Source organism: Chlorocebus sabaeus, chromosome 9, assembly GCF_047675955.1.
Source record: "Chlorocebus sabaeus isolate Y175 chromosome 9, mChlSab1.0.hap1, whole genome shotgun sequence".
Classification (NCBI taxonomy): Eukaryota; Metazoa; Chordata; class Mammalia; order Primates; family Cercopithecidae; genus Chlorocebus; species Chlorocebus sabaeus.
Window position 1 is genome coordinate 65,318,307 of NC_132912.1, and position 16,575 is coordinate 65,334,881.

General features: G+C 40.3%; 1 protein-coding gene across 2 annotated transcripts in view; it reads right to left on the reverse strand.

The window, feature by feature from the left end:
- SAMD8 (sterile alpha motif domain containing 8) overlaps nucleotides 1–16,575 on the reverse strand; it is a 69,449-nt gene that overhangs the window by 27,448 nt on the left and 25,426 nt on the right. For both annotated transcript variants that reach the window (XM_007962927.3, XM_007962929.3), the window contains exon 2: nucleotides 2,908–3,500. In XM_007962927.3, the coding sequence (XP_007961118.1) occupies nucleotides 2,908–3,500 (593 nt within the window). The remainder of the gene's footprint in view (nucleotides 1–2,907; nucleotides 3,501–16,575) is intronic.

Sequence of the window (16,575 nt, forward strand, 5' to 3'; positions counted from 1 at the left end):
CCTGTAATCCCTGTACTTTGGGAGGCCCAGGTGGGTGGATCATTTTAGGTCAGGAGTTCGAGACCAGCCTAGTCAATACAGTGAAACCCTGTCTCTACTAAAAATACAACAAAACTAGCTGGGCATAGTGGCACATGTCTGTAATCCCAGCTACTTGGGAGGCTGAGGCAGGAGAATAGCTTGAACACGGGAGGCAGAGGTTGCAGTGAGCTGAGATTGCGTCACTGCACTCCAACCTGGACTCTGTCTCAAAACAACAAAAACAAAAAAAAACTAGTTTTAGTTGGGGTTTGACGGGGAGCAAAATGAGATGTATACATTATTCTGGCACGGTAACACAGACATTTTAAATTCATTTCATTTTCAAATACAAATACTACAAAGCAGTTTTATTTTACTTTATGTACGTATGTATGTATTTTTTCTGAGATGGAGTCTCGCTCTGTTGCCCAGGCTGGAGTGCAGTGGCACAATCTCGGCTCACTGCAAGCTCCGCCTACTGGGTTCACGCCATTCTCTGGCCTCAGCCTCCCGAGTAGCTGGGACTACAGGCAGCCGCCACCATGCCCAGCTAATTTTTTTGTATTTTTAGTAGAGACGGGGTTTCACTGTGTTAGTCAGGATGGTCTCAATCTCCTGACCTCATAATCTGCCCGCCTCGGCCTCCCAAAGTGCTCGGATTACAGGCATGAGCCACCGCGCCCGGCATATGTATTTTTTTTGAGACAGACTCTTGCTCTGACACCAAGGTTGGAGTGCGATGGCACGATCTTGGCTCACTGCAACCTCTGCCTCCCGGGTTCAAGCAATTCACCTGCCTCAGCCTCTTGAGTAGCTGAGATTACAGGTGTCTGCCACCACATCCAGCTAGTTTTTGTATTTTTAGTAGAGACGGGGTTTCACCATGTTGGCAAGGCTGGTCTTGAATTCCTGAATTCAGGTGATCCCACATGCCTCATCCTCTCAAAGTGCTGGGATCACAGGTGTGAGCCCTAATGCCCAGCAAAAGCACTTTTAGAAGGGCAAAATGTTTTATAAAAAACAAACAAGCAGCCAGGCACGGTGGCTCATGCCTGTAATCCCAGCACTTTGGGAGGCTGAGGTGGGCAGATCATCTGAGGTCACAAGTTCGAGACCAGCCTGACCAACATTGTGAAACCTCGCCTCTACTAAATATACAAAAATTAGCCAGGCGTGGCGGTGGGTGCCTGTAATCCCAGTTACTCGGGAGGCTGAGGCAGGAGAATCACTTGAACCTGGGAGGCGGAGGTTGCAGTGAGCTGAGATCATGCCATTGTACTCCAGCCTGGGTGACAGAGCAAGACTCCATCTAAAAAACAAAAACAGAACCAAAAATTAACAAACAAGAAAGTAATACCCAAATTTTTAAAAGATTTAAAAATCAAAAATGTGAAAATAATTCTGAATACTTCTTTACTGTTTTATTATTATTGCTGTTGTTGGAGACAGGCAGGGTCTTGCTGTGCTGCCCAGGCTGGAGTGCAGTGGTGCAACTACAGCTCACTGTAACCTCGACCTCTTAGGCTCAAATGATCCTCCCACCTTGGCCTCCTGAGTAGTTAGGACTACAGGCATGTGCCATCATGTCTGGCTAACTTTTAAGTTTTTGGAGAGATGGGGGTCTTGCTATGTTGCAAGTCTTGAACTTGTAGGCTAGTTTTGAACTCCTGGACTCAAGCAAACCTCCCACCTGGGCCTCCCAACATGCTGGGATTATAGGCATGAGCCACCATGCCCGGCCTACTGTCCTATTCTTATTTTTCATATGTTACACATATACAATATTTTTTATGTATTCAGTATATAATAAAACAGCACGCTATCACTGAATCCATTTGCCCTCTTTGTGATAGTTCCAATTCATTTGGTGATATGACACCACCAATATTTTTTGAAAAAGTACAACCCTATTCTTCATTAAAAAAAAAAGGCAACCAAGTTCCATTTATTACAAACATCATTCCAGGATACCCTCTTAAAATCTAAAGTACCTGGCCAACCACGGTGGCTCACGCCTGTAATCCCAGCACTTTGGGTGGCTGAGGTGGGCGGATTTCCTGAAGTCAGGAGTTGGAGACCAGTCTGGCCAACATGGTGAAACCCCGTCTCTATTAAAAATACAAAAAAATTAGCTGGGCATGGTGGCATGCGCCTGTAATCCCAGCTACTCCGGAGGCTGAGACAGGGGAATGGCTTGAATCAGGGAGGTGGAGGTTGCAGTGAGCCAAGATCACACCACTGCACTCCAGCCTGGGTGACACAGCGAGACTCTCGTCTCAAAAAATCTAAAGTACCCAAGGAGCTATAACTACACAAAAATAAATTAAGCAGTTCAGGCCCTGATGGCTCATGCCTGTAATCCCAACACTTTGAGAGGCCAAGGTGGGAGGATCCTTTAAGCCCAGGAGTTCGCCCAGCCTGGGCAACCCGGTGGGACTCTATCTCTACAAAAAAACTTAAAAATTAGCTGGGCGTGGTGGCACATGTCTACAGTCCCAGTTACCTGGGAGGCTGAGGTGGGAGGATTGCTTGAGCCCGGGAGGTTGAGGCTGCAGTGAGCCATGGTCATGCCACTGCATTCCAGCCTGGGTGACAGTGCAGTGTGAGATTGTCTCAAAATAAAAAATTAAATTAAATTAAAATTAAAATTAAATTAAATTGAAAAATTAAAAAGTTAAGCAGTGGTTTTTCTCACTCACCTAGGTTTAAGGCCTAATTTAAGTGAAAAAGGTAACTTCAAAGCATATCTTTTTATACCAGCAGATAAAGCAAATGGAAAGTATACATCTACCACAATAAGAAACAATATAATTATCATAAATATAGTATCACTGCTGCTAATTATAGCAACCTCCTACAAACTTAGCAACTAGAAACAAAACTTACCTATCTAAGAATATATCTGGGAGTGGTGGATAGGTCTGCATGTCAGGCACTCGCTCATGGACTATAACCATAATGAAAGATGTAAATCCAAATACTATAAAAACATATATACAACTCAGTATAGTCTTCCAGTATTCTGGGTCCAATCTTCGAACAGAATGTTTGTTTTTACCATTCATGTACTGGTACTGATCAGAATTCAAGTCAGTGATGGGTCCGTCACAGTCATGAGAAAGCTCCCCATTACAGAGCCAGTCTGTACTCTGAAGAGCACTGATGAAAGGGGTCATGGAACCCATGGGGCTGTCACTGTTGTAGCCCATCTCTTCTAAAACATCAATATGTATTTTCTGCAATTTTCGGACCGAGAGCATTAACCTTTTAATGTCCCCTAAGACTTTGATTTCCAGAGGAGGAGACCGGAGATCATATTCAGTCAATGTTAGCAATGTGATTCCATCAAGTCGGTGCTTATTGCATAAAATGTCCACATATTCAAAAAAGCCTTCATCCTTCAGCCACACAGCTACATGCTTGGTAGTCCAGCGGCGAATGCAGAGTTGATTATGACCTGCCATTTCCTCCTCCACTGCCTGTCAGGAGAAAACAGGAAAACAAAACAAAAGCTTCAGTGTGTCCTAACAATTTCTTCAAAGACAAACACACATAAATACACCAGAAACAGGCCAGGCACAGTGGCTCATGCCTATAATCCCCAGCACTTTGGGAGGCTGAGTTGGGAGCATCACTTAAGCCCAGGAGTTTGAGACCAGTCCTGGCAACATAGCAAGACCCTATCTCTACCAAAAAAGAAAATTTAGCCTGAGCATGGTGGTATGCCTATAGTCTCAGCTACCTGGTAGGCTGAGGAGGATTACCTGAGTCTGGGAGGTCAAAGCTGCAGTGCACCATGGTTGTGCCACTGCACTCCAGCCTGGACAACAGAGGGAGATTGTCTCAAAAACAAAAATAAGCTATATACATATAAATACACACACACACACCCCCAGAAACAGTAATTTAGCTACACCATCCTGTTGGCTTCTAGAGTAAAAGAAAAATTATTCAATAACAAATGGTTTTCAATAGATTAACATACTAATAATTTTATGCATATGACTCCAACAGCAGAAGAAAATTTAATAACCAAATATTTTTATAGAAAGACATTTTACAAACAGCTTTTCCACTATATCAGTCATAATTAAAAAGTCTACTCGAGAACTAAGAAAAATCCCATTTTAATACTTTTCATGAAATCAACAAATATAGGAAGATTTATTATATTTTTAAAAGTCAAAGAAAAGAGAGAAAAAAATCCAGTTTCTGAAATCTCCATGTTCATGGAAAATGTATCTCCCCACCTGGGGGGAAATAAACATAAAAGAAAAGTAGATAACTGTAATTCCAGGAAACGTTTTAGATTAAGCATATTTTTTTGTTTGTTTGTTTGTTTTGAGACGGAGTCTTGCTCTGTCACCCAGGCTGGTGTGCCGTGGTGCTATCTCGGCTCACTGCAAGCTCCGCCTCCCGGGTTCAGGCCATTCTCCTGCCTCAGCCTCTGGAGTAGCTGGGACTACAGGCGCCTGCCACCACGCCCAGAGAATTTTTTGTATTTTTAGTGGAGACAGGGTTTCACCGTGTTAGCCAGGATAGTACTGATCTCCTGCCCTCGTGATCTGCCTGCCTCGGCCTCCCAAAGTGCAGGGATTACAGGCGTGAGCCACCGCGCCTGGCCAATTAAGCGTACTTCTAACTACTATATACAAAATGATTTCTATAACAGATATGAAGCCTTTAAACTAGACATATATTTGAATCTCAATAATAACTCAGTTCTTTCTACAGCTTTGAATATTACATTATAGAACTGAATAGGGCATTTTATTCTTAAACTATCATGGACTTTAGCAATAAAATTTTAAAATTTTATTTAAAATTTAAAATAAATTTAAATTTTAAAACTATCATTTCAATGTACTCACAAATTTGATGACCCAGACTATATACTGCAGAATAAAAGGCCAATAATGTGCTATGTTTTAAAAAGTACCAATAATTTTTACTACCTTGATTTCACACAGCTCTATTTATGTTCTTCTATTGTAAAACATTCAGTTACTTGGGCCTCCTCAGGTTTATAAAGTATATCAGATACATAGGAGACAAAGGTCTACATGGAAAAAAAACACTATTTCTCAAAAGTACTTTCTCAACTATTAAAGCCTGTAGGTTTTTTGACACTTTCCAGACCTCTGAAGATTGTATTTCCTCCTGAGATAATTTTTTAAAAATGGTAGGCAAACTTTAAAGCATAAAAGAATAAAATGATACAACGAACACCTATGTGCCTACTACCCAGCTTGAAAAAAAAAAGAAAACAAAAACTGTTATAATACAAGTGTTCTTTTTTAAAAATCTGGATATTAGTTATATGGGTTTGTTCCTTTTGTGAAAATTCATTAAGCTATATAATTGTGATCTATACTTTTCTCTATATATGTTAGGTTAAACTTTATTTTCGAAGTCTTGAAAAACCAAATAAAATATCAATACAAATGAATATCCTTCTATCCTGAAGGACAAATGAATGAGGACAGCATCCTCTTCCTCAATGTAATAATTCTTGATTTAATGATTTAGTGATATAAATGCATTTAGTGATATAAATGCACTGTTGGCTATGAAAAACTTTCTGTGCTTCCTTACAACAAGAAAAGTAAAAAGCTGGTACTGCTCTGAATTCTTTCCCTACCCACATAAACTCTTGCCACGAAGACTTAAGAGTTACTTGGCAAAGGCAGACATTTTAACTACATGAGTACCACTTGTATCATCAAAACTATTTAGAAAACAATAAGCTTGATAAAATCCACCCATAGATGAATGTCAGGGAAATGTCAGTTAATCAGTAAGTATTTATTTCTTTATTACTAAAAGCAATCTTAATTTTTGGAAGGCTTAAGTCATATTTTGTTTCACAAAATAACTTTTATTATCGACCCACCTAGTTTCCCTGTCTTTGAAAATTACTATCACATCCATTTACAAGGAGTCTATATTTTTTACAAAGTTGTCTAATTCTTATGCATTATGGGATAACAAAAACTCTTAACTCTTTTTAGCTATAGCATATCACCACCACCTCAAATGTCAAACAATTATGATTTATTCACTTTAACACATGGAACTTACACATTTATGTATTATATTATATCACTTATTATATCATATATACAATTCCATTAGAAGTATGATTTTGCTGTTTTAGTTCACATGGATAACTAGATGCTTTCACCCTACCTACTATATATACCTTCTTTTACCCAAGGTATGCTCTGACTAAATTACTTCATCCTTGGATATCCAACAAGCACACGCTATAATCTCTGTAGCAGTTATGACACAGCGAATCTGGGAGACAAGTTTCTTTCACATAAAACAAAGCCAGCTAGGCACGGTGGCTCACGCCTATCCCAGCACTTTGGGAGGCTGAGGCGGGTGGATCATGAGGTCAGGAGTTCAAGACCAACCTGGCCAAGATGGTGAAACCCCGTCTCTACTAAAAATACAAAAAAATTAGCCGGGCGTAGTGGCAGGCGCCTGTAATCTCAGCTACTAGGGAGGCTGAGGCAGAGAACTGCCTCAACCTGGCAGGCAGAGGTTGCAGTGAGCAGAGATCTCACCACTGCACTGTAGCCTCGGCAACAGAGGGAGACTCCGTCTCAAAAAAAAAAAAAAACAAAAAAAAACAAAAAACAATACAAGGCCAGATTTCTTTAGTCACATTATTTCTAGTCTGTTAACATTCCCCTTTCTCTAACAGCTTACCACCAATGGGTTCCACGTCACTCCCATTCTTGAAGAATTATTCGTTAGGACAGTTTCCTCTCATACTCTGTTCAGAATGATTCTTCTCTTCTTTTATGTTTTTTCCCCTGTCTTAGCTCACCAGTTCTTTACAACCTCAATCAGGCTAACAGGCTTTGATGCTGACGTTTTAGCTGCTAGAAAATATGAGTTATACATGGAAGTCTCTTGGAAGTCTTTGAGCCTGCTGTGGGAATGCCCTAAAAGCATGACACATTTCACTGTTCTGCTTTATCAGGTCAGTGCATGCCCTTTAATTGTATGCTACTATATAATAGTTAAGAGGCCCATACTAAATCACTACTTAGCCAACACTGTGAAAGCCTGCATGAAAGAGGTATATTAAAAGATGATAAAAAGCTTTAGGGCCCATTTAATATTTATGGTGTACCAAAGGAATTACAGGGAACAGGAGACTTTGAGTGATAAATACAAATTGAAAAATAAGGAAATTAGATTAGTGTTTACAGATATTAAGAATTCAGATTTTATCAATAATTAATACAAATAAATGATCTGTTAAAGGACATGTGCTTCTGACCAAGATTTACTAACAAGAACCAGATTTATCCTCTGACCTGAAACAACCAAAAAACAAACAAAATATATGGGGAAAAAAATTTTCAGCCAGGTGTGGTGGCTCACGTCTGTAACCCCAGCACTTAGGGAGGCTGAGGTGGGTGGATCACCTGAGGCTGAGAGTTCGAGACCAGTCTGGCCAACATGGAGAAACCCTGTCTCTACTAAAAGTACAAAAAATTAGCTGGGTGTGGTGGCAGATGCCTGTAATCCCAGCTACTTGGGAGGCTGAGGCAGGAGAATTGCTTGAACTCGGGAGGCGGAGGTTGAGATGAGCTGAGATCGTGCCATTGCACTCTAGCCTGGGCAACAAGAGCAAAACTCCGTCTCCAAAAAAAAAGTTTCAAGACACTGGACATCAGGAAGATCCCTGAGAGCCAGGAAACAAATAAAGTGAACCCTACTGCACCAGGTTATGGCCTTGAGTTTCCCAGCCACAAGAGGCACAGGATGGGAAACTCACATGAGGTCTGGCAGGCTCAATGAGTTGAGGAAATGGAGCTGAGAGTTTGGGGTGATCAAGATGGCTAGTGTTTATGGGGCACAATACTAAAGAGGAGATACACAGACGAGAACTCCAGAGATCTGCGGGTCTCTCTTGAATATTTAGCTGAATGCCTATCAGCACATGCATGTAAGGAAACTAACCAAGACCAAGGAAAGACCACCCAAATGAATTCCCAGCACTCACATGTGGCCAAGAAAAGTGCCTATTCCAAATAGCCAGATTGAAAAAAGGTCTCATGAGCAGCTTTGGGTAGAGTACACAGAAAGATCTTGCCGTGGTAGTGAGGCAAAACTAACCCTAAGGCAGCAACTCTCAACTGGGGGCAATCCTCCCCACTTCCTGGAACATTTGGCAATGTTTGAAGACATTTTTGGTTGTTACAACTTTGGGGGGGAATGCTGTCAAACATTCTATAATGCACAGGACTATCCCCTCCCCCAACAAAGAATTATTTGGTCCCAAATGTCATGGTGCTGCTATTGAGAAACCCTACCCTTGACTAAACATGTCTCTGGGTTCATCCTAACAAATCTTAAAAGGAAGACTCAAAGGGATCAAACTGTGTTCAAGTAGTTGAACAGCATCCCACAAAAAGCTCAAGAATATTAATAGAAATACCAAAGTATCTAGAGTACAACAATGAATTCATAATGTCCAACAATGAATTCATAATGTCTGGCATCTAGTCAAAGATTATCAGGCATGCAAAAAAGCAGAAAAGTATCACTTACAATGAGGAGAACAATCAATCAATCAAGAACTTACACAGATAATAAAATTGGCAGATAAGGACATTAACATAGTTATGATAATTGTGTAATACATTTGTCCAAAAAGTTAAATGAAGAAATAGACACACAATGGGCAGGTGGGGGCTCATGCCTGTAATCCCTGCACTTTGGAAAGCAAGGCAGGAGGATCCCTTGTGGCTAGTTCAAGACTAGCCTGAGCAACAAAGGGAGATGCCCCCTGCCCTCGCACCATCTCAACAAAAAAGGAAATAGATACATAAAAAAAGACTAATGCAACTCATAGAGTTCTAGAGATAAAATGACATTATCTGAGATGAAAAATACCCTGGATGGGACTAACAGCTGATGAGACACTGAAGAAGGTAAGAGCAATAAATGTAACTAAGTAACAATAGAAGCAATTCAAGGGCTCTGGTTGCAATCCCAACACTTTGGGAGGCTGAGGTGGGAGGATTGCTTAAGCCTATGAGTTCAAGACCTGCCTGGGCAACATAGTGAGACCTCGTCTCTACAAATAATTTTTAAAAATTAGCCAGGCATGGTTGTCCATGCTTGTAGTCCCAGCTACTCAGAGGTTCAGGCGAGAAGATCACCCGAGTCCAGGAGTTCAAGGCTGCAGTGGGCTGAAAGCGTGCCACTGCACTCCAGCCTGGGCAACAGAACAAGAGCCTGTCTCAAAAAAAGAAAGAAAAGAAACTATTCACAATAAAATACAAAAAAAAAAAAAAAAAAAAAGAACTTTAAAAAAGAGAATATTATTCAGCCTTAAAAAGGAAGGAAGTTCTGACACATGCTATAACATGGATGAACCTTAAAGACATACTAAGTGAAATAAGCCAGTCACAAAAGGACAAATACTGTATGATTCCACTTACATTAGGTAACTAGAGTAGTGAAATTCACAGAGACAGAAAGTAGAATGGTGGCTGTCAGGGACTGGGAGCAGGGAGAAGGAGTCATTTTTTAATAGGTATAGAATTTCAGTTTGGGAAGATTTTTTAAAAGTTCTGAAGATGGATGGTGATAATGGTTGCACAACACAGTAAATGTACTTAATGCCACTGCACTATATAAAAAATGGTTTCGGCCGGGCACAGTAGCTCACACCTGTAATCCCAGCACTTTGGGAGGCCGAGGCGGGCAGATCACGAGGTCAGGAGATACAGACCATCCTGGCTAACATCGTGAAACCCCGTCTCCACTAAAAATACAAAAAAAGAGCCAGGCATGGTGGCAGGCGCCTGTAATCCCAGCTACTCCGGAGGCTGAGGCAGGACAATCGCTTGAACCCGGGAGGTGGAGGTTGCAGTGAGCCGAGATCGTACAACTGCACTCCAGCGTGGGTGACAGAGTGAGACTCCAACTCAAAAAAAAAAAAGGTTTAGATTATACATTTGGTTGTATATATTTTACCACGCACACACACACCAAAGAAAGAACGTCAGTGAGAGGTGGAACAACATCAAACAGCCTCCAAAAGACAAGAGAGAACAGAAAAAAATATTTGAAGTAACAATGGCCAAAAATTTTCCAAATTTGGTGAAAACCATAAACATGTGTATCCAAGAAGCTCAACAAACTCCAAAAATAAGAAACAAGAAGAAAGCTATACCAAGGTATATCAAAATCAAATTACTTAAAAACAGTGACAATGAGAAAATCTTAAAAGCAAAAGAGAAAGCAGACACATTAGGAACAAAGGTAAGAATGATAAGAGATTTCTTACTGGGCACAAGCCAAGCTAGAACACAGTGAAACATATCTTTAAAGTATTAAAAGAAAAAAAAAATTAACCTATAATTGTATGCCCAGTGAAATATCTTCAAAAGCAAAGGCAAATACTTGTTCAGACACACAAAAACTGATTTCATCACCAGCAGACATGCACTACAAAAATTTAAAGTCCTTCAAGCAGAAAGAAAATGTTACCATACCAAAATATGAATCTACACGAAGAAATGAACACCAAAATGGTAGCCACATGCATAAATATATGCATTTTTTCTTATCATTTTTGTTTGTTTATTTATTTGAGACAGCGTCTCACTCTATCACCCAGCCTGGAGTACAGTGGCATGATCTCTGCTCACTGCAACCTCTGTCTCTGGGTTCAAGAGATTTTCCTGCCTCAGCCTCCCCAGTAGCTGGGATTATGGGCCCATGCCACTGCACCAGGCTAATTTTTTTATTTTTAGTAGAGACGAGGTTTCACCATGTTGGTCAGGGTGGTCTTGAACTCCTGACCTCAGGTAATCTGCCTGCCTTGGCCTCCCAAAGTGCTGGGAGGCACCGCACCCGGCCTTAAGTTTCTTGAAGAGATAATTTAGGCCGGGCGTAGTGGCTCACGCCTGTAATCCCAACACTTTGGGAAGCCAAGGTGGGCAGATCACATGGTCAAGAGATTGAGACCATCCTGGCCAACATGGTGAAACCCCATCTCTACTAAAAATAGCAAGACTTCATCTCAAAAAAAAAAAAAAAAAAAAAAAAAAAAAAAGATAATTTACAGTTTACACAAAAAGCAATGTACTGTGGGATTTATAACATATGTAAAATATACATTAACAATAATAGCACAAAGGTTGGGAGAAATGGAAATCCATTAATATCAGCTAAAATAATGCCACGAAGAAGCTAAAGAGAAAATTAAACCCAAAGCAGAAGGAAATGATAATGATGAGGGCAGAAATCAATAACAAAGGCTGGGCATGTTGGCTCACACCTGTAATCCCAGCACTTTGGGAGGCTGAGATGGGCGGATCACCTCAGATCAGGAGTTCAAGACCAGCCTGGCTAACACGGTGAAACCCCATCTCTACTAAAAATACAAAAATTAGCCAGGTGTGGTGGTGGGTGCCTGTAATCCCAGGTACTCGTAAGGCTGAGGCAGGAGAATTGCTTGAACCCAGAAGGCAGAGACTGCAGTGAGCCGAGATCGCGCCACTGTACTCCAGTCTGGGCAACAAAGTGAGACACTCTCAAAAACAAAAATAAAAATAAAATTCTTTTAAAAAGCGAGTATAAGGAAAAAAAAAAAGATGCAAGGCAAGATCGTCACTCTCACCACTTCTATGAAACATCAGAAGTTCTGGTCAGTGTAATAAGATAAGAAAAAGAAGTAAAAGGCAGGCCGGGCATGGTGGCTCACACCTGTAATCCCAGCACTTTGGGAGGCTGAGGCAGGCAGATCACGAGGTCAGGAGATACAGACCATCCTGGCTAACATGGTGAAACCCCGTCTCTACTAGAAATACAAAAAATTAGCCAGGCGTGGTGGCAGGCGCCTGTATTCCCAGCTACTTGGGAGGCTGAGGCACGAGAATGGTGTGAACCCAGGAGGTAGAGTTTGCAGTGAGCTGACATCGTGCCACTGCACTCCAGCCTGGGAGACACAGGGAGACTCCATCTCAAGGAAAAAAAAAAAAAAAAAAAGAAGTAAAAGGCATACAGATTTAAAAGGAGGAAATAAAACTCTATTTGCTAACAATTCGTTTATGTTGAAAATTCAATAGAATCTACCAAAAACAGCTACTAGAATAAGTCAGTTTAGCAAGATTGCTACGTATGATATCAACGAACAAAAATGAATTGTCTTCCTTTTTTTCTTTTTTTTTTTTTTTTTTTGAGACAGGGTGTCAGTCTGTCACCCAGGTTGGAATGCAGTGGCATGATCTCAGCTCACTGCAACCTCCACCTTCCAGGCTCAAGCCATTCTCCCACTTCAGCCTTCCAAGTAGCTGGGACCACAGGTGCATGCGCACCACACTTGGCTAATTTTTAGTATGTTTGGTAGAAACAGGGTTTCGCTATGTTGCCCAGACCCATCTCAAACTCCTGAGCTCAGGAGATTCACCTGCCTCAGACTCCCAAAGTGTGGGATTACAAGTGTGAGCTATCATACCCAGCCATCAATTGTATTTCCACATGCTAGCAACAAACCACCAAAAATTAAAATGTACAAAATACCATTTGTAATAGCATAAAAATACGAAATACTCAGGGATAAATCTGACAAAACATGGGCAAGACCTACATGCTGAAAACAACAAAACGCTGCTAAGACAAATACCTAAAAATGAGAAATGAGTAGGTCAGAAGAATCAATACTGTAAGAGGGCAATTTTCCCCAAACTTATCTGTACATTCAACCCAATTCCAATCAAAATCCCAATAGGCCTTTAATTTTGTAGATATTGATACATTTCATAAACAGCTGATTTAAAGGCTCATTATACAACTGCCTGTATTTGTTTTCTATTGCTTTGTAACAAATTACCATAAGCTTACATAAGCTTACTGACCACTCGAATTATTTACTACATGGTTTCCTCTTTTCCCAAAAATCAGCAGCTTCTTCTGTGTTGAATTCCCTCCCCTTGTACTTGGATTAATTCTCCAGGAAAAGCCCAGTCCCTTTTAAGGGTTTGTCTGATAAGATCAGGTCTACTGAGGATAATCTCCCTTTCTTAGTCACCATGGGAGTCATATCCCATGATTAGGTGGGATTACAGGTCCCTCCCATTATACAAGAGCATAGGTCATTAGGGGTCATTTTAGAATTCTGCCTATCTTCTCAGGGCGGGGTGGCTCATGCCTGTAATCCCAGCACTTTGGGAGGCAGAGGTGGGTGGATCACTTGGGGTTAGGAGTTCGAGACCAGCCTGGTCAATATGGCAAAACCCTGTCTCTACTAAAAACACAAAACAGCCCAGCATGGTGGTGCTTGCCTGTAGTCCCAGCTAATTAGGGGGCTGAGGCAGGAGAATTGCTTGAACTCAGGGAATTCTGCCTATCTCAGTACTCAAATCAAGACAAAGTGGTATTAACATAAATCAAGGAAACAGAATATAGAGTCTAGAAACAGACCTATACATATATAGATATCTGATTTTCTACAAATGTGCAAAGGCAATTCAGTGGAGAAAACACCCTTTTCATTAAATGATGCTGGAACAAATGGATATCCATATATAAAAACCTCAATTCATACTTCTACCACATATAAGAATTAACTGAAAATGGATCATAGACCTAACATAAAACCTAAGACTAGAAAATTTCTAGAAGAAAACATACGAGAAAATCTTTCTGACCTGAGTTAGGTAAAGATCTCTTAGATGTGACACCAAAAACAAAATTCATATAAAAACAAACTGATGAACTGGTCTCCATTTCTCTAGGTTGGGGATTGAGTTTTTAGGGTTTTTAGTCTGCAAGTTGCTGCATGGTTTGAATCTTTTATAATTAAGTATCTCTATAATAAAAAGCCAAATATATAGAAGCAATATATACTCATTGAAGAACAGAAAATTTGAAAACTAATCCCTAGAGAATCACTCCTTATAATTTATTATAGTTCTCTCACACGCAAAATTGTCTATAAAGAGAAAACACATCATACATAATTCTGTATCATTTTGCTTAACATTACTGCATGAGTCCTGTCTAATGCTATTACATGTCTTTTGAAAAGTTTTAAAACATTCCATTGTATGACTATACAATAATTTATCCATCTCCCCATTGTTAGCAATTTTTCACTATTTTATTATTATTATTATAAATGGCATTGCAGTGCCTTAGGTTAAATTTCTAGAAGTGGAATAACTGTATCAACAAATCTGATTTAAATACTAACTCTTGTTACACCATTAAAGCGTGGTCCACCTTAAAAAGCATTTCATGCAAAGCTTGGTACTTGTCCAAAATGTTAATGGGTAGTGATCCACGCCTATAATCCCTGCATGCTGGAAGGCCGAGGCGGGTAGATCACTTGAGGTCAGGAGCTCGAGACCAGCCCGGCCAATGTTGTGAAACCCCTGTCTCTACTAAAAATACAAAAAAAAGAAAAAAAAGAAAAAAATTAGTCAGGCGTGGTGGCGCATGCCGGTAATCCCAGCTAATCTGGAGGCTGAGGCGGGAGAATTGTTTGAACCTGGGAGGCGGACGTGGCAGTGAGCTGAGTTTGCACCATTGCACTCTAGCCTGGGTATCAACAGTGAAACTCTATCTCAAAAAAAAAAAAAAGAAAAAATTACTTAAGCATCAAAGGTCAATACCTATCAAAGTGCTGAGAGAACAGTCATTCCTGCAGAATTTGATTATCAACAGGAATTATTCAAACTTAGTTTTAGGTCATAGATAACAGATAAAAACAGCTGACTGTTCTAGACAATATGAAATATCTTTTGGGTGACCTCTGGTTAGAATTTTTGAAAACTGTTTTTAAGAAGTGCAATTTTCAGCAAGTAAATGCTTTACTAGTAAATTTGTTTCTTTTCTCTCCAAACAAATTTAGTTCATACTGATTAGAGATTTCAGCAGCCTAAGAGCAAAAGAACTCAGTATATTTTCTATTATATTCTTATCTCCATACTTGATGAAATGAAAAAAGCTTATCATAAACGTAACAACCTTATATTTGGTACTCCTAAACATTAGCTCAGATACTCTTTAGTCAATGAGTCTTTAATGCATACCATTAGAACGACCCAAATCTCTTTACAATAATTTAAATACTCCAAATGTTTTCTACCACATTAAAACTGCAAATACCATAGCACAATCAGCCCATTAACTGCAAAAAGAGATAATGACTTTGTCCCCACCCTACCTCTCCAACTTATCAGCTGCAGGACATGCTCAACACTATTGGAAATGGCGACCTGACTAAAAGGAGTGCTGCCATCTATGAATCGCCTCTGACTCAGTGCCTGTGGCAGATATGACGAGGTAGCACTCAGCATCCTTTCCAGTCTCCCTCTAGTTGTTTCCTCCTACTACGGAGTCTGAAAAGCTAATCATTATTCCTCAGGGTCCCTTGAAACTAGGATTCAAATGTGAATCAGGTTCGGTCAACTAGATGCTCATGAGATGCTCATGAGACAAGATGTGGAAAGCAGATGGTGAATGAGAGTCGTTTTACTGAAGTTTTGGCTATCCACAAGGATTAAGGAAATGTTGGCCATGTGCACATAATTCTCCAGTTTTCAGTCACTAACTCTGTAAGGGTCATGAAGCAGCTGCAGTTGTGGGGCAAGTAGTAGTGGTTTCCTAATACCTGCATAACAGATACATGCTCTTTTCTGTGTGTGTGGTTAACTATACATAAAATTTACCATTTTTACCATTTTAAGTGTTATAGTTCTGTTTCCTTAAATACATTCAATGTTGTGCCACAATTACCACTATCCATCTCCAGAACTTCATCATCACTCCGAAAAAAACCCTGCAACCATTAAGCAATAACTCACTATCCCCCTCATGCTCAGCCCCTGGTATCCTCTAACCTACATTCTGTTGCTATGAATTTCCCTATTCTAGATATTTCATATAAGTAGAACCATGCAATATTCGTTCTTTTGTGTCTCGCTTATTTCTCTTAGGCTTCAAGGTTCATCTTCTGTATTGTTGTGTATGTCAGAATTTTCTTTCCTTTTTTTTTTTTTTTTGAGACAGAGTCTTGCTCTATCGCCCAGGCTCAAGTGCAGTGGCACAATCTCGACTCACGGCAAGCTCCGCCTCCCGGGTTCAAGTGAGTCTCCTGCCTCAGCCTCCCAAGTAGGTGGGACTACAGGCACCCACCACCACACCCAGCTAATTTTTTGTATTTTTAGTAGAGGAGGGGTTTCACAATGTTGGCCAGGCTGGTCTGGAACTCCTGACCTCAAATGATCCACCCACCTCAGCCTCCCAAAGTGCCAGGATTACAGGCCCAGCCCAGAATTTTCTTTCTAAGGCTGAATAATATCCCCTTCTATGTGTATATCACATTTTGTTTACACATTCATCCATCCATGGACACTTAAGCTGCATTCATCTTCTGGCTATTGTGAATAATACTGCTTTTAACTTGGGTATACAAATATCTGTTCAAGTCCCTGCTTTTACTTCAGGTACACACCTAGAAGTGGAACTGCTGGCTTGTATGGTAATTCTGTTAAATTTTTTGAGGAGTCA